Source organism: Palaemon carinicauda, chromosome 18, assembly GCF_036898095.1.
Source record: "Palaemon carinicauda isolate YSFRI2023 chromosome 18, ASM3689809v2, whole genome shotgun sequence".
Classification (NCBI taxonomy): domain Eukaryota; kingdom Metazoa; phylum Arthropoda; class Malacostraca; order Decapoda; family Palaemonidae; genus Palaemon; species Palaemon carinicauda.
The window spans coordinates 22957228-22976601 of NC_090742.1; the positions used below are offsets into that span (position 1 = coordinate 22957228).

General features: G+C 37.2%; 1 protein-coding gene across 3 annotated transcripts; it reads right to left on the reverse strand.

Moving 5' to 3' along the window:
• Positions 1 to 3450: 3450 nt before the first annotated feature.
• On the reverse strand, positions 3451 to 18545 carry Sf3b1 (splicing factor 3b subunit 1). 3 transcript variants are annotated; one of them, XM_068392141.1, is made up of 7 exons: positions 18392 to 18545; positions 13228 to 13421; positions 12499 to 12585; positions 12193 to 12319; positions 8907 to 8986; positions 5460 to 8726; positions 3451 to 4937 (listed from the first exon to the last, which is right to left on the reverse strand). In XM_068392141.1, the coding sequence occupies exons 1-7, from the start codon at positions 18423 to 18425 to the stop codon at positions 4758 to 4760; spliced, it is 3969 nt and encodes a 1322-aa protein (XP_068248242.1). In that variant the 5' UTR covers positions 18426 to 18545; the 3' UTR covers positions 3451 to 4757. The 3 variants fall into 3 exon arrangements, with proteins under 3 accessions (XP_068248242.1, XP_068248244.1, XP_068248243.1); XM_068392143.1 differs by lacking the exons at positions 12499 to 12585; positions 13228 to 13421; positions 18392 to 18545 and adding an exon at positions 9903 to 9960 and having other exon boundaries at positions 12193 to 12272; XM_068392142.1 differs by lacking the exons at positions 12193 to 12319; positions 12499 to 12585; positions 13228 to 13421; positions 18392 to 18545 and adding an exon at positions 9903 to 12173.
• Positions 18546 to 19374: the final 829 nt, after the last annotated feature.

The following is a 19374-nucleotide window of genomic DNA, read 5'->3' on the forward strand; positions in this document are numbered from 1 at the left end:
GTATATGGTATTTCTTATTTTTTGTATATTGTTATCGCTCTCCCCTCTCACACACAACTTTTTCATTCTTGTATTTTCTTGCACCACTCTGTTTGAATTTTGTGCCGTTCTTGACTGGAAAGGGTTGTACGAATACTTGAGCACTAATCAAATAAAGTTCAGTTGCATTCACAAGCATCTCTCAATTACAACCTAAATGCTCGCTGGCACACATTTCTCACGTAACTACTGTACAGGCAAAAAAAATCTTATGAGAGATGCTGGATATCCTAAAAGCATGAAGATAAAGGGATCCCACCGGCTCATGGAAGATCCTGGCGTGTGGTTGGCGCAAGAGATCAGGAAGAGGAGGCAATTCCCTCGAGTCTCTATTAACAGATGTAGGAGGTCTGGGTACCATTCTACTAGAGAGCCACAAAAGTCAGACTAAGGCTGGGAGTGACTCCAACTTGATTCAGGACGCTTCTGATGAGGCCAAAGCACCAGCCACCCGTTGAGATACTACTGCTAGAGAGTTATAGGGTCCTTTGACTGGCGAGATAGTAATTCATTGGATCCCTCTCTGGTTACGGCTCATTTCATCTTTGCCAACATATACTGTACACACAATAGTTGGGCTTATTCTTTACAAATTCTTTCCTCATTCACCTGACAACACTGAAATTACCAAACAATTCTTCTTCTCTCAATACTGCATTGCAATTGTTCAATGTGTACTTTCTTCTCGGTAAGGGTAGAAGACAGACTTCAGCTATGGTAAGCAGCTCTTCTAAGAGAAAAGCACTCCAAAATCAAACCATTATTCTCTAGTCTTGGGTACTGCCATAGCCTCTGTATCATGGTATTCCAGTCTTGGTTTAGAGATCTCTGGTTTGAGGGTACACTCGGGCACACTATTCTATCTTGTTTCTCTTCCTGTTATTTTGGAGTTTTTATCCTCTTGTTATTTTCATATATGAAAGATTTATTGATCTTGAACTTCTCGTAGTTTTCCTCATTTCCTTTCCTCACTGGGCTATTTTCCTTATTGGAGCCATTGGGCTTATAGCATCCTGCTTTTCCAACTAGGGTTGTAGCTTAGCAAGTAATAATAAAAAAATTGTGGGAACGTTTAGGCGTCAAGGCCATCCGACAAGTGCTGGAACGTGTCCTTGAATGAGACCTTTGGGTCTGGTATCGGAGAGCAGTAAATTGTTAATTTGTGTTTCAGCTATGTTGCGAACAGGTCTATCATGGCTGAATGCCACAGTCCAGATCTCCGTTGCTATCTGAGGACACAGAACCATTCTGAAGCAACCAAGTCCTCCTGCTCAACTTATCCGCCACTACATTCCACTAGGCTGGAATGAGCAATGGAGTTGAGGACTGCCCACTGCAAGCTGACAGAAGGGAAGTGACACCACTTTGTTTGTTGATATTACATAGGCCACGATGGTGGTGATGTCAGTCATCTACATCACTGAGTGACTGCAAAGATATGGGCTGAAGGGCCAAAAATGTGTATCTATTGTGAAACAAAGATTTAAAAGGAGCGTGCATAATTTACTGGGCAAATCACATTTAAGAGGAGAGCAAGCTGAGCATAGCGATAAACTTACGATGCATCATGTTCAACGTGTTCTGTTCATTCCAGGGATATGCCACTATAGACTACTGCATTTTTGTTGTGCGACTTGATGAATACTGTAGTGCATAGGAGACACATGCAGTATCTTTTTGATATGAGCTCAGAGATCAAGGACAAGCTGCGTCCAAATTAAGCGAGTAAAGGTATGTAGTGTCTAATTTAGGCTCTATGGAGGCGCATTTTTCACGAGTCCTTTGTATGTAGTCAGCACGATCATTAGTTGAGGCCTGAAGAAAGTTGGAGTGGGAGGGTGATCCTACACCATTTGAGGCTTAGGAGACGTTACTCCCACTCTAAGGATCCCTCGAGTCTAGTGATCCTAGAGTGGGCAGACTGCTTATGGGAGGCAAATCTACAATCCTCCTCAGGAGGAGAAGAATTTGACAGAGGTTGGCCAGCAACCCTGTGAGCATACTCCGAGGAACTACTCTCTAAAGGGTAAGCCCTTTTGAGATAGCGAGGGTCACACAATCGCCTCCTGGGTCTTGAATCCACCTACTTTCAGTGAGAAGACAAAGGGCACTGTTGATGGGAAAAAATTCCCCTACCAAAGGCTCCGTGGTCAAAGAGGACCCTGCAGGAACAGGCACAGACATCAAAGGGACTATGTTCCCTGAAGGCAAAGCTGGAAGAGACTGCTGCTCATGTCCAACTGAGACGGCCTTCTCAAGACGAACCTTTGAAGGGGGCCAGTCAACTTAAAGGAGAGTCACAGCAACTGAAGTGCATCAGACATCTGAAAAGGTAAAGGCTCATTCTGAGGAGGAGGAGCCACCCCGGGAAAGAGACAAGCCAAGATTTCTTTGATCTCGAGGGGTAAGAATCCCTCTTTGACTTCCTGCTGCCATACCGAACCCACCGGAAAGGAGACCAGTTTCTACTCTCGGCACACTGCAGTAGTGGCAACGCAGTACTTAAGAGACCCTTTTCCCTATAACACAGGAAAGTATACAGCAGGTCTTTGGCAGTACACCAGGATACGTCTGCAAGTTTTCTGTTACTCGATAAAGTGGAAGAGAACGTCCATTCTCACCAACATCTAGAATCAAAATGAGTTGTCAGTGAATGAGCATCTCTCAGCTACCGAGGCAATTGTTTACACCTAGTTAAATCTTTAGCCGCCGTATTCCAGCTGGCTCTACTATATTTTCAATTTATGTAAGGTTCAAGGGTTTGTACAGTATATTGCATAGAAACAAAGATTGGACTGGATATTTGAATTGGACCATTTAGTCCTATGTTGCACCCCGAGGCGTTCAGCAACCAAGTTTAACAGAGTGAAAACTTTGCAGTCACTCTTTTTAGTAAATGTTTAATACGGTTGGGAAGCAGGATGAAAGACAGAAGAAAGATGATTGATTTATGAAATTTTTGTCCCGAAGCCAAACGCCGGAGGTAAAGTAGGAGGATATAAATTAAGTGCAGCTATGGGTCATTCATAATGCTGCAAGGACCCCTAGTACTGTAAAGCCTATCAAATTGTGCACTGATGCCAGTAATCGCCTAGGGGAATTATGAACATGATCATATTCAATAACATGAGATAACACTTGGAAAAGGTGACCATGAAGTAACGGAGATGATAGTCAAAGTTTTTTTTTGTTTGTTATTGACTGATAACTTAGGTAATATTTCGGTCATTCATAGGGGCAAAAGTTAGATAACTTCTTTCAGTTTCACGTTATGCACATATGTGCATTATGAATGTAAACAAGTATATCTATAACCAGCATTAAATACCAGGTAGTAACCTATAAATATTATGGTACACCAAAGTTGAAAAAAATAAATAAATAAATTTACTAGGGGAATGAGACTCAAAATATAATGAATATTTTTATTTCCCTTACCATGGGGAAGCACATTGCTATGAGTAATGAAATAAAAATCTAGAGAATGATAAAGTATATATAAAAAATGATAAAATAATGTATGTGATGATGATGACATGACGTAATTGTGGGTGGGGGGAAATACAATCATACACCAAACATGGTCAACTGAATAAATAAAATAACTACTCGAAACCTCACAGAAGACCATTTGTTCACTATCACCCAAAGTACCTGTTAATAGGGAGGTTCTGCCAGTACTGTACTATTATATATGTATATAGATCTTATCCTGTTCCTTTGACTATTCAATTTCAAACTTCTCCCTACCATCACCCAACCCTGAAACAGTATTGGTCTCCTAATTTTTGGAGAAATAATCCATGTATGGCAGAGATCAGATGGAAGTCAAGGAAAGAGCACTGTCTTGTGTGTGTGTGAGATAAAGTAAATATTATTAAAAGAAATGTACAAAAAGAATGAGTGCTTCGTCCAACTTAGAAAAATATGATAATCTGCAAAATACTGTATGATCAATTATCATTTTTAAGCCAGTAAAATAAACAAAACTGTAGTGCAGGATTCTGCAAGCATTGGAACTTGCGGGGTTATTTAATGCACAAATATTTTCTTGCAATATGTACTGCAAGGAATAGGAAATGGTTAAAACAAAATCCTGGAATACAGAACATGATGTTGCTCAACACAAAATTGCCACTGGCACGGTTTGTAGTTACAATAAAGTAAACTTGTACACAACTGGACCAATGAATGATTAAGAACATTCAAACCCAATATCAAGAAACACTGAATATCATACACGTTTGATTATAACAACATTTTTTCATGAAACTTCAATGATGATTTATCCATTGTACAAATTTGTACTTGTAACATACTCAGGTCACTTTCAACGAACTCCAGGTAATGAAGTGTAAATCTGGAATTAAAACCATTCAAGTTTCCAATTCTCCCATGGCAAAAACTGTAACCTTCATTTGTGATGGTAGTACTGCTACACAGGATCATCTTGCACAATCTCCCTGGGAATAACACAAATCTAACCAGCGAAAAAAAAAAAAAAACTTACAGGGAACTTTAATACTAATAATTCCAGGACTAGACTTCCTGACCCAATCCGAAAGTTTTTTCAATACACAAAAAGTATGGAAAACAGTGGTAGTAAAAATTACATGAAAAGTATAACATATTAATGTTCACTACAGAAATATCCTGTAAATCATCAACAGCCAATTTTAGCATCAAATAAACAGGTGTATTAACAAAACAAGATTGGACTACAAAATTACATCCAATTCGTCTCTTGTATATACATTATTGCCCATGTTCATGATGCGAGGGTAACCCGCAACTAGTGCATCTTGAGCTCCAATATATAGGTTATTATATATTTTCCAATATACGTCTCGTACTTTCCTGGCTGGATGGAAAAGTCCTTGAAGAACATACTGAAGGATCTGCAAAAAAGAAAGAAAAAGGATAATTTTATAAGAGGAATGCAACATTTAGAATTTAAAATGGCTAGGCTGAATCTTTAAACTACTGTAGTCATGAAAGAAAAATATTTTTTTCATTTATCTATTATTTCTTTTCTTATACTGTCAAAAGTGGACACTCAAGGCTAGTGTTTTGACAAAGATAAGTGTACCAATTATGTTAAATATACCATCCAAAATATAAAGAAATGGTTAACTTTTTTTTAACATACTTTGCCCATAAAACTCAATACTGTATAACGGAAATCTCTTGATACTTCTACTTGCAAACAAGTTTTTCAACACGCAATTACGGAACTTTGTACAGGCAAAGATTATAATTTGAGAATACAGTCATGACTGCAACCTATTGTTCTTTATAAAATGAGACAATTGCTAAAATACTTTTAATCCTAATATTTAACCTTTTTTGTTGAAAGGGTGAAGCATATGACATAAGGATATTTTAAAGATTAAATTCATAATAGCCGGAAAGTAACTTACCTTTTGTGGTCCCAAGGCCACTCTCAATCCTTCAACACTATCCATAAAGGCTTGGACAAGATGAGGAGAAGTTTCAAATATATTAGGCCAAACATAATTCAGTAAATGTATGAGTGCATCCTCACAGCCAAATCCATAAACACCAATAGCCATGTGTTTGATGGCAGCACATGCTGTTTGTCTATGAACCAAATCACGATCCATGAGGGCGTCTTCTAGAAGAGATGTTACGGCGTAGATGTAATCCTTTCCCATCTCTCCAATATACTCAAACAGGAATGAAAGTGATTTTAGCACACCGTTCTGTACATTCAGTTCTGGAACACGGTACTCGTTCATCAGACCTGGAAGGACTGTGAAAGGTGAACAGGTTTCTGCAACTATAGCAATGGCAACAGTGGTGCACACCCTGTTCTGACGCTCTTGAACTTTAAGGTTGTTAAGTAAAGTGGCTAAAACATCATGTGGTCCAATAGCCTTTGCAATGTAGCCAAATGTGTTTACTGTGGCCCTTCTTATAGCTTTCTTGTGAGCCTTCAACAATTCCAGTAACTCAAAACAAATTCTCATCCATTCACGAGGACTGACATACTCTGGTCCACGATCAGCAATACGGCCAACAAGATCAATACAATTTTCCTGTACCTTCTCATGTCTGTTCTTTAAAATTGGAGTTAATCTGGGCAACAAGTCTTTAATGGGAGGATTCATTTTATGCATTCCAATGACATTCACAATGCCTTTCAATGCACCAAGAATAGACCCTAGAACCTCTGGATATTCCTCTCCCAAATACTCATACAAGACAACTCCCAAATGGCCCATGAGTTTTTCTTCTTGACAAGTTTTCATCACAACTGCAATACGAGATATCAAATCTGCTGCTTGTTGACGTACCTTGGCAGACTTGTTGTTCAAACGCCACAGGATAGTACCACAAATCTGTGGCAAATAAGCTTTTACTCTAGAACCTAGAGCATTAACAATAGTACCAAAGCCATTAAGCATCACAACATCCTCAGTAGTCTGTTCTTGGAAAGCATAAAGTATACCATCAATAAGTTGCTCCTCTAGTCTTGAATCAATATCTGCAGCACCAAGATTGGCCATAATTTTCTCTATAGTTTCCATTACCATCTTTCTGTATTGTTCATTTTCATCCTTCAAGTCATCAACAATCCTGTTGACAATTTCTGAGGCTCCAACCTTATTGGCAATTTCAACAGTTGTATCTACTAATTGGCGATAGTTACGGCGGTCCAACGCCATGCGATGGTTCCAAAAATGCTTGAAGAAGTGAGGCAAGATTTCTTCTTTAATGTAGCCAGGCTCTACACCATCTGTAGCACAGCACTGCTTGACAACTTTCAAAACAATTTTTTTCATTTCTTCATCAGGACTCTGGAACTCTCGAATCAGAATTAACATCACTTCCCTAGTATAGTAATCGGCATATTCACCGTCCATAAGTGGTATAAGATAACCAATAGCTTTAAGGAAAGCAGCCAAACCTTTGCCTCTATGTTGACGAATACCACGCCACAAAGGCTTCAATACAGAATCAAAACTCTCAATACCATAAGGAGTTGCTGCTTCTGCCAAAGCTGCCAGGGCCAAGGCAGTAATGGTTCGAACCTTCTGCTGTTCATCAATTAATCCATGCTCAATAATTTCGACCAGAGATCGAAGATGAGGCAAAATAGCACAGCCCATAAGAATGGCAATCTGCTGAACAATCTTAATACCTGTGTGACGAGCTTGCCATGACTTCTTACTTTTACATACAGCCTTTAAGAAAGGTAGGAGGGAAGGTATACCCAAAGCTGAAGCTACAACAGCAAAAGCACGAGCAGTTGTGTTACGTACGTATTCATCAATGTTATCAATATCAGGTCTCATCGTGGATATCATAGTTGCCAAACCAGCAGCTTTTGCCAGGTTACTAATAATTTCTCTGCCTTCCACACGTGCATAATAATCTTCATCAATGAGCAATGGTTCAATTACAACCAAAATCTTGTGCACATATGGTCGAACCAAATCATCAAGCTTATACAATACCCTGTCAATAACTTTAACCAACAGATGACGTTCCTGGTCTTCTAAAGTTGGGGACATAAGAAGTGGCAATATCTGGTTAAACAATGGACCAGCACCAAACTCTCGGGCTTTGTCTGTAATTTGACGCAAGGCTGCCTTACGCATAGGAGGAGTACCATTCTTTATTTTGAGCAGCAGTTTCATAATTTTACGCTCTTTCTGCTCTTCTGGGCTAAGACTTTCTTCATCAACATCTTGCAAGAGTTTGTCGAAGTATTGTGCATCCTCTGGTTTCAGAAGTGGTAAATTCCCTTTTGGTTGCGAGTCATCATGTTTTGGAGTCATACCTTCCTTTGGCATATAGAATCCTTGCGGGGTTCCCATCATTGGTGTGGGTGTTGCTATTAATTTACGAGCTGGAGTTCTGATGGGGACATATCCTTGTGGTGGTGGTAAAATTTCATAACCTGGGGGGAAAAGCGTGTCAAGTTCTTCATCAGTCATAGGTCGATTTCTTTCATCAATTTCCCTTTCCCATCGGAAAGCATGAATCTGTTCAGGAGTCATATTAACATGTGCTGGTGATGGAGTGGCCATACCAAAGGCCTTTGGACCAACTGGGGTGGTACCTCCAGGGGTTATGCCTCCAGGAGTCATCATTCCTGGTGTCATGCTTGGAGTATGCGGTGTTGATGGGGTCATGGCACCTGAAGGGGTTGCACTTGGAGTTTGTGCAGCAGGTGTTTCATCCCACCTAGAACGCCGTTTACTTGCACTTGGAGTGGGAGTCTCCTGAATTAAGTCTCCAGCTCCACGGTCAGTGCGAGGAGTTTCTGCCCAACCACTGCTATGTCCAGGAGTTTCTCCACGATCTGTTTTTGGAGTTTCATCCCAACGATTACGACGAGCAGAGGGGGTAGTTTTTTCATGCCCAGGAGTTTCATGGCCTGGTGTAGCGTGGCCTGGAGTGGCATCCCACATGCGGGTACTTTGGCCTGGCGTGGCACCAGGAGTTTCAGACCCCTTTGGTCTGCCTGGTGTCTCATCCCAACGGGCAATTGAAGGGGTTTCAGCTTCCCAATTAGCTTTCTTTTTAGTTTGAGGTGTGTCTTCTGCTGTTTGATCCCATCGTCCTCTCTTTCTAGGTGCAGCTTTCTGGGCCTCACCATTTGTGACAACAGGTTGCAGAGTTCCTTCCTTGGCTCGTTCTTGCATGGTCTTCCGGATCTGCGAAAGAAAGTTCATTATGTGACGGTTGTCTATCGAGAGGAGGGGGGGGACTTCTCAAAACTAATGATGTGGAAGTAATGAAGTATGAACAACTCATATATCAGTACTGTACTGTATATTTCAGAGAATATCAGATAACTACAAAACCTGATGACACACAAATGAACAAGTACTTACCACTGCTTCCTCGCCCTGCAGCCTGGACTCCTTAATAATGTGTGCATATGTCCTTGCATTCATGTCGGGGGTCTTTCCTCCTGCAAAACACATAGACAAAATATTAAAGTCTGCACCAGTGAAAAATTGCATATAAACAAATTATCAGTTAATCAGTCAAGGTATGACTGACTAGTTATCCAAGACCACTAAAAATTAGAAGAAAAAAAAGCACAAGGAAAAATAAGAGTTTGTGGTAGTTTATAAGTTTACGAATCACTTGATAATTCTTAAATGATCTTTATAATCTGGTGGCTACTCGAAAAACTTATCTTACAGTTACTGAATATTGTACTGACAGCTTATGAGTTTGCAAACTAATTTTTTGATATATTAGTATAAAGGTATCTACACCTGAGTCCATGCTATAACTAAATTGGTAAACCTGAACATCGTAGGATATATCAATGACTTTTATTAAATATCCTTGTAAAGGTGTCAACACCAGAATAATGTGCATACTACATCACAGGCATACTCAAGTAAAGTACTGTACTGGGTAAATTGAGTACACTTGCATCGATTATAATAGGTAAAGGATTGACAAAAATTGCCACCCATAAATATAAATAAGCTTCATTCACTGGCTCTAAAAACTTGATGGAGCAGCTAAAGATATAACATTTCTTCAGAAGGTAATTCCTTTCACTAATAATTAGAGGGTCAAGTACTGTAATTACCAATAGACAAAGTTAGTTACAAGGAATAAATGTTATGACAAAAATTGTTGAAAATTTGCAATTGCCTCATTACAAACTACACCTGTCGTTACACAAATCGTCACGTCTTTCGTTGCATCTTAACACATCATTGTTCTGGGTTTATAGTGGATACCAATATACCACTTCTGCAAATATTGACTGAACAATCAAAACCTTTACCCTAAACACTGACTAAGTAAAAACTTTTTATTAATAATCTAAACACATGGACCCAGGGCATGGGTGTCATACGTACGTGGTAGTGCCGGAGATAACTCTAGCAGCCGCACCCTTATGTCAAGGAGGAAGAAACCCTAGAAATAATCTCTGTGATTAGTGGCTTTCAGTAGTACCTTTCACACTCATCATACACACATTATGATAATCCTCCCCTGTCCCTTTCCCACACCTGGTTTAGCCCCACATCGTAGAAACCTAGGCCAGGCTGTGTTTTACTTCTTACCGTGGTGCTTCAGCGTCTCTGTTGCTGTGTTACCTGGGAGCCTCTCTTACACTTAAATGCTCCTATCATCAATATATTTACTCAAATTTAGGTCAAGATTATTTCCGAATATTTTCTTAATGCTCTTTGGAGAGTAAGCCCCCTTTTGCAATCACTAAGAAAAAGAAAAGTGAAACCACCTAAAATTAGAAATACCCAAAACACAAGGGGTTTGGCCCATTTATTACAGGACAATTGCTTGAGATGGTTAATGGTGACAATACTGCACTCATGTCATCATGGGGCTCTTCTTTCTAAATTGGCCTTTTAATCTAAGTAACTCCAATCCCTCTCAAATTACCCATTAAACTAACCTGATGAAATTGTATCCTTCACTCCAAGCTTTTAAATTGTAGACAATAAAGCTATTTCACTTACTGTATATAAGTAACTAATATAACACTATTCACCTATCAAAGGTATGAAAAAAGGAAATCATATACAGTATATACAACAGCAAACTAACTACACTAAATCTTTAGACAATGTAACTTTTCTGTAAATTTTATGTTGAAGACCATAATTCACAGAAGTTTCAAGACCCTAAAAAGTTTATTGCCAAACTGCTTCCTTAGGAAGAAAATAATTCTGCTTTACATTGCTGTATATAGTATTACTGTACAAAAATGTTTCTCTAGTTGTTGCTTACTTTTGTGGATGAACCTCTCGCAAACTAAAATTATTCAACTTGAGAAAGTAGAGCTTCAAGACCGAGTCTTTATAAAACTACTAATATCAAAGATGATAAAGCACAAAATATTCCCAAGATAAAACTTGTGCTGGTGGGCGGTTAGTAAAATCATCAGTATCCATCTCATTAGACTTATCTTTCAGAAGAAATGAAAATACTATAAGCATTTTCCTAAATATGAAATTGAGCCATCACATTGTGGATTGGTCCTAGTTCGTCACTATTATGCTATAATGCCTAACCAAAGCTAAACTAACAACAATTTTCAAAGAATTTGAGTGCAGGTATGTTTTACTACAATTTTAGCAATAAGTCCAACATAACAACAATGACAATTAACTGTTTTCATTCCTAACTACTGCACAACCATTGCTAACGAGAAACAAGTTTCTGTTGTGCTTACCATAATATAACAATTATTAAAGAAAAATAAAAGGAAAATATAAAGCATGTACAGTAAGTGATCTAAAAACTTCTCTTCCCCAAGGGCAGCTTACTTCCATTCTATACCTGAAAATACAGTACAGTAACTATTTTTTACCACGAACACATTAAAATAATTTAATTTTCTGAAGTGTTCCCATCTGAAACTTAGGGTTGTTCTCAACAATAATGCCTAATCTAATAACCAATATAGCCAAACAAACTTCTAAAACAGTTATTGGCATTTGAGAGGCTCGTGTTCAAAACTTTCAGAAGAGACTTCTCAGGAGACGGCTGGTAGACTCAGCAGGGGGAAAGAAAACAGATTGTACATTAGTAGAGGTGGTGAATCCTGGTTGGCTTGGTTCTCCATCAGTAGAAGTTGTGGATGTGCTTTGGGGTTCCTTTTGTGTTTTAACTTTCTATCTGCCTTATTTATGGCAATTCCCATCCCAACTCCCACCCTCCACCTTGCACTGACTCTTTCCATTGTAACTTATCAACTCCAAAGGTGGTTTGTTCTTACATAAAAATAACATATAAGTAAACAATTGATGGAAAAGTAGTTTGATAATTTTATGACTGGTATCCCCTTTTTAATAATGATATAAGGAATGAGCATTCATGCGTCCAAACATACATCAATACTTGGCCAACCTCAGGCCAATTATGAAATTCTTCAAAATTGGAGAAGAGATTAAAAAATTCTCAAGTAGCAAACCAATTAGTGTGAAATGAAAAATTGTAACTGAAAATAAATTCCTGTCATTTTATCAAGTTTTATTTTATTGGTCCTTGAGGATGAGCAAGCATTGCCCACAGCCACATGAGAAAGCAACACACTCAAGAGATGACAGGCATTTTGCCTTCATCGTCCTAACATGAATATCATACAGAAAGTAAAGGCAACAAGAATCTATCCAGACCTACCGTCAGCAAAAGGATCTACACGTTCAGGAGAAATGACCTGCATTCGACGACGTGCTCGATACTCATCTTCCCTTTCAGCTATGGTGGGTCTCTTGTACTGTGCCATGGGATCATGATCTTTATCAACCTGGTTGAAAAAAGAATCTTATCATTCACACGCTAGTAATAAAACTCTTTAACACAAAAAAAAGATAAATATTAACAGTTGGAAATCAAGAATTAAGAAATATCAATTGTTTATGATTTTCCACATCTTTTTTATTTAAGACTTTAAAAACCAGGGACACAAATATGATTGGAACTTACCATCTCATTAAGGAAGAGTCTAGGTGCAGTGTAGGTGCCACCAACACCTTTCTTCCCCAAAGTAGTACCTCCATCGTCGTCATCATCCTGACATATAAACAAGCATTTAAGTCATTACTTCTTACAATATAGGAAAAGGGTAAAAAAAAAATATTTCATGAATTCCAGAGATAATTTTTTACCTTATAGAAAAAGGGCAAAGAAAAAATTTCATCAATTTCTGAGATAACCTTTAAATGATTAACAAATTTTCATGGTTCAAAGTTTAACCGGCTTAATACCAACTGTACCGCAGTCAACAAAATGGATTTGCATGGTTCAAAGTTTAACCGGTTTAATACCTACTGTACCACAGTCAACAAAATGGATTTGGGGAAAAGTTAAAATATTAGCTATTTGAGACTACAACCAATAATTCTATAAATAAGCACAGAAAAAGGAAAAGGCCTCATTAAATAATGACAAAAAATATACACAAGTACAGTAATGTCCACTGCCAATAACCAGCAACATCTATGAATTGTCTTGCATGCTGAACATGAAAACATTACTTCTGATAAGTGTAATTTCAAAGGCTGGAAATATTAAACTCAAAATGAACATCACCCTTTACAATAATCCTGATTAAAAATCCAGAATTTAGCTACCAACCAACATTTGTGCGGAATTGCAGATTATTTTATACCTGTAGTCAAATATCCCTACATCTAATAAATGTACTGTACTTACATCTAGATCATCCAGGCCAATGGATTCAACATAATTTTCATATTTGTTCCCATTAGCATTGTCATAGATGTCACTGTCGTAGTATCCACCGCCATCCAATCTAACACGCTCATCTTCACCGTTTAACTCTGTAGCTTGTGGTCTTGCTAAACTGGCTCTGCGATTTTGGATGTCTTGAATGTGTGCTTCTATATCTGTAAAAACAAGGCTTAGGATAAATATTTTCGGCAAAAAGTTGATAGGTTGGAATGAATTAACATTAAAACAAGTATACTTGAACTATATACTGTACTGTATATAATTAATATTCAAGTTAAATTTTTCTCAGTCCTGGAAGGTAGAGGATGGATGATCAAATTATCAAAAAAGAAAGGAAAAAAAAAACAAAACAAAATCAAACTATTAGATTTTCTCCTAAACCAAAAACTTTTCTTTTTATTTAAAGAGTAAAATTTGATCATGACATACAATATAGTTTCTGCATTGCTGAACCGGCAATACAATTTTCTCTTATGTCCTTGCTCGAAATGTTAAGAAAACCCATCTCTGCATATGCACGCGAGTGCGAGCATAATCCAAACAAGTGACCATTTCTATTTTGGAGGGATTAATTAGTGTTGTTGGTGTGTTTGGAATGGTTTTGAGGACATTAATCGACGGAAAACTATACTTTTAAAGTCTTAAGGGCATGTCACTAAAAAATACATCTGAAAAACCAAGTTTCCTAAAGGGAAGCCAGTAGTGAAGTAAAAACAGGGTTGCAACTTGTCTTAGAGGTGAGCTACAACATGGAGTTTGCAGCTCCTGTCCCCCCCAAGGCTAGGTTAGGTGTTATGTTTTTAAAAAAAAAATTTTCAGAAAACTGTCAAAATAATTTGAAAAATACATTTTAACCATATATCTTAATCAGAATCATTCAAAATACCCAAGATATACCTCTCAATTTTTGTACTATAGTATTACAGTTTCTGCAAACATCAGATACAGAATTATATTTTTCTTCAACTCTTTATATCTTCTCGAGATGTTAAGATGCCATAAACTTACTCGAACCAATAAGAAATTAATGAACACAGAAATACTTGCCAATGAATATAGTTATCCAAAGGAAATCTTTACGGTACCATGCAAGTGTTGCTCCGGTTGGGGTTTTGTTTCTGGTAAAGCATTGTGGGTAAAAATTACATTTTACTTCTGAATAGTTGGTACAACAAAAATGCTGAAACCTGATTGGTTCCAGCTTATCTAATTAACTAAGATTTTGAACCGTCTCTTCATCGATTTCTACAACTTCCATGGCGCAGATGTATATTAGCAGAGGTTTGTTCTTTGAGGTTATTAGACGGTGTCATGAAGATCTTTGTGGAACTTCTTATAGGTTTTTTTTATACACATTAATTTCTTCCTACAAGTGTGAAGTATACTAAATGTGACGTCTTGACAAGAAGTGAAGGAGGGGATGAAGAAATGGCCTGGTAATGTTCAGATCTGGTACTTATGACAGTGTTTGTCTCACTTCACGTTCATCCATAAACAAAGAAGAGCTCCTTCAGAATTTTTTCATCACTGCCAATCGCCTATCCAGCCTGGCTCATTGCATGTTACTAATCAGGTAGACGAATCACAAGAAACCAATTCCCAACCTTCTACATATATCTACAATTCCTGATTCTATTCAAGTTAAGTGATGTACCTAACCAAAATATGTATTTTTTACAAGTTTGGGAGTTTTCCAGCATCATAATTGATGTTTGGGGAGGCAGGGGGATTGCTGGACTACTAAGTAAGGAGGACCCAACCCCTAAGTTAGGTTAGGAGGGTGTCGTTAGGTTACATAGCTTACCCCATTTTACAAGTTTTGTGTACTGTATTAACCAACCCAAAAACCAGATTTCCAAATGTGGAACTTCATTACTTTTACTTATTATCATACAGGGGTCTTGTACCACTAAAAGTACTCATAGGGAGTATGTAGTTAGTAGTGGTCATAGTATGTAGAACATCAGGACAATCATTAACACAAATTACAGCTATTGTTACTGTATAAAATGACACAAAAATAAGACTTTTCCAAGTTATTTCAGTTGCTATTTGAGTCTGTCCCAACTGTTTATACGCTGAGTGGTCGGAGCACGTAGAATTTTGGTGAGCCTCCGTAGTATTTAAAATTTTGGGTAAATATTTACTATAGCACAATATTCTTAAAGAAAAAAATGTGTTAATGGTCTATTTATCATCATCTCCCACTGCGCCTACTGACGCAAAGGGACTCGGTTAGATTTTGCCAGTAGTCTCTATCTTGAGCTTTCAATTTAATACTTCTCCATTCATCATTTACTTTGCCCTTCATAGTCATCAGCCATGTAGGCCTTGGTCTTCCAACTCTTATAGTGTCTTGTGAAGCCCAGATGAACGTTTGATGAACTAATCTCTCTTGGGGAGTGCGAAGAGTATGCCCAAAACATCTCCATATACCCCTCATCATGATCTCGCCCACATATGGCACATGAGTAATCTCTCATAGTTTCATTTCTATACCTTAGAAAAAGAGTATTTATGATTTATGATTTAGGTACTTTAAAATATTCTGATATAAATAATTGGGGGAAACCTTTAGAAGTTGGAAAATTCCAGAAGTGGACTGGAAAACCACAATTTAAAAGGGAAAACATTAGAACATCTAAACTAAGGTTCACCACCTAACCTACCCTAGGAGTTGTTTCCTCACCTATTTACCTACCAGGGGGGAGAGGGGCTACGACTCTAAGAGACACCTTTGACTGTTATACCCGGAGCTTAATCTAAAATCACGTCTCAACCCTGATCTTGCAGTAAAATTATAGAATGGTGCAATAACCTGTTAGTAGAAAATAAAACTGACTTGTAATGTATTTTGTGGCATTTTGAAAGTTTTTGATAATGATTCCTGACGGAAATCCATAGTTATTGAGTCATGATGGGTGGACTATTATAACAAAAGCTATGGATTTGTGCTCGTTCAAAACACTTTAAGCTATAGTGTACTGTGTAATAGTGTTATTTAAATTAACTTTTTTAAACTTTGCTCCTCCCGTAATTGTCATAACGTCATTGTAATAAAAAACCAGTTACAGTAATCAAAACTGAGAGCAGTAATGAAACAATGTCAAAACACGAGCTTTTGTTTGCTAGGACTTCTGAACAAAAGGGGTACTTTTTATAAAAATCCCTAACTTCGTTAAAAGAGGTTTGATCCAGTAGTATTCAGTGGTTGCTGCTGGGTGGAGGGATTCGCAGCATATGGAATTCAAAATAATGAATTTGCAAAGATCTATTAAATTATGCGAGTTTCTATATCCTCTCTCATTACGTGCCGTTCTATAATAAAATCAGACTATTTTGATTCCCAGCTGGTTTCACGTGATCCTGGCAAGGAAATACGGTGTTTTTGTAGTGAATTACATGGCAATGTAACCTAGGAAAAAAACTACTGTTTCTTATAGAAAAAATTACGATCTCTTCAAAAATGACACTCGTTTCCGTCGCAAATGAATAGTTTCAGAAATATATATACATCTATATCCTACGATAATGGGGGACCCCCAGTGGGAACTCGGGGTTTTGGGTGGGGAAAACATACTGGGGAAACGAAATATAATTGTTTTCCTATAGTAAATAACGTGAATTAAGCAAATTTGATGTTCATTTCAATCGGAAACAAACAGATCAACCAATTCGGATAACTTTGAGATGCACGGTGTCACTTCTCTTACGAACGGACGATAACATTAGCAACGTTACCAATAATACACAGTGTTACCAACGTTGACGTATGGTACACAGAGTTACCAACGGCACGTTGACATTAATAAAGACAGTAATGATAGATATTTCCATATATTAAATAATTTCTCCATATAAGTTTTACTCAATATATAAAAAGTACAAAAAGGGCACAGAACCTAACAAACCCACCTAACCTAGCCTAGTAATATGACAGGTCACAAAATAACATTTGATCTACATCGGACGTTGGCAGCACTGGTTACTGTATTTTTTCATGACAATCTTTGTAACGGCGCCTCCAAAGTTTATCCAGATATACTGTTTTGTATTTTCCTCAGGTTATTATAATTTCAAGAAGGTAATGTATAGAGAAGAAAAGGCTTGTTTTACGTTTATATATCGATTCCCCAGTATGTTTTCCCCACCCAAAACCCCGAGTTCCCACTGGGGGTCCCCCATTATTGGAGGATATAGATGTATATATATTTCTGACACTATTAATTTGCAACGGGAACGAGTGTCATTTTCGGAGCGTAATTTTTTCTATTAGAAACAGTAGATTTTTTCCTAGGTTACATTGCATTGTAATTCACTACAATGAAACCGGAAATACCATATCATATTTCATATGTCGTAAAACTAACCTCAAACTATCATATTTCAGACAAAGACCAACATTTTTCCCATGAAGAAAATCGATTTGACAACTAAGAATTAAGTACACGTCTATCCCAACCAATTGAAAAGGATCCCTACGAAATTTGCGACAAACATAAATGTTAATTCTGTTCTAAACACTGTAAATTTTGGAAAAAACGTTTTTTTAACTGTAAACACGGTTTGGTTGAAACCCTAAAGGTACCCAAATTTCTTCCCCAGGAATACTGTACTAACAGTAACTTAATCATTTTTTTTTCAATATATGCTTAAACTACACATGACACCTTCAGTCGAGAAACTTTCAATAATTTTAACCTGGGCCTATTGCTCTCCACGTAAATGTAAATTTAGATTATATTACGGTAGGCCTACCAAGGGTAAGTTTTTCAGGTTACGAGATACCGGTACATATAATACAGCAAGGCTTTCAAGTTAAGGGGTGACCGTTCAAATATATGAACTATTTCGCTACAACAGAAAATACAAGATGGTTTGTGACATCATAAACATAATTCAGTTCACTCATTAAAGAGAACGATTTTATAATGTGCCATAGGCTAATCTGGGTTGTGCGCATCCGATTGCCTTGGATAGAACGTTCACTCACCTTTCCTAAGATGGACAACTTATTTAATTTCAAGTTAATAATTAACAATCCTAGAGTTATAAAGGTATTCCCTGCCAGTAGATTACAATAAAATAACTTGGCAAAGCATAAATTTTGCAAGGTTAAACTTACCATCTGCGGTGAACTTTCTTGGTTGGGCAGCCATTTTTGTTTACTGTACACGGCTTACTATTCTGCGCATGCGTAAAGATGGCACACCAGCGGCAGCCTACGTCATGAATGGAGAATCTATCTGATGGTAAATAGATTTAACACCTTAAATAATGATTACGTTTTAAGATATTTCAATATTATTGTCCATTTTACGGTTAGTATTCCTGAGAAAGTATATTGATATAGTGAATAACCTTATATAAACAATGGCGTCATTCATTTGTTATTTTTGCGCACTTCTCTTGAAATTCTTCTTCATTCCAATTTCCACAATTATTCTAAATGTGTACTATTTGCAACAATAACATTAAATGAATCATATTACACATTCCGTATCACTTAACATTTCTACAATATCACAGCACTCTTCAAACATGTAAAGATTTTTGTGGCCTTTTATTGTCAAAATGAGAATATGCCAAAGCTACTCTAGTCTGAAACATCGGTAAAATAAAATTCGTTTTGTTTCTTTCGATTCACAGAAAATCATGCAAATCAACAGCGTGTAGGCTGACAAGTCATAAAAGAATTTTTTAGGTTAAATATGATAAGTGCATAAAATAAAAAAACATTCAAACTCAAACAAGAGAACGTTAATAAAGAATGCAATGAGACGATAAAACAGAAAAAATAATAATTGGCAATTGGATTAGATGACTTGCACTGCAACAAAACTTGACTATGAGGCCAATTTACCCAAATCTCGATCATATCTACAAGGTCAACATATAAATTTATGTGTACATTTTCGTGCAATTTTGTTCAACAGCAGAAAAGAAAGGAAATAATAGAATGTGCAAACACGTATCATAACCGGTTTATATAGTTAGCAAAACTAATGTTTAAGATATTAATTAGTAAACATAAATTTGGGCAAAGTGAGAAAAAATATATTACGCCTTGATTGTACTCTAACCCAGATAAAAAAGAAAAAAAAAACT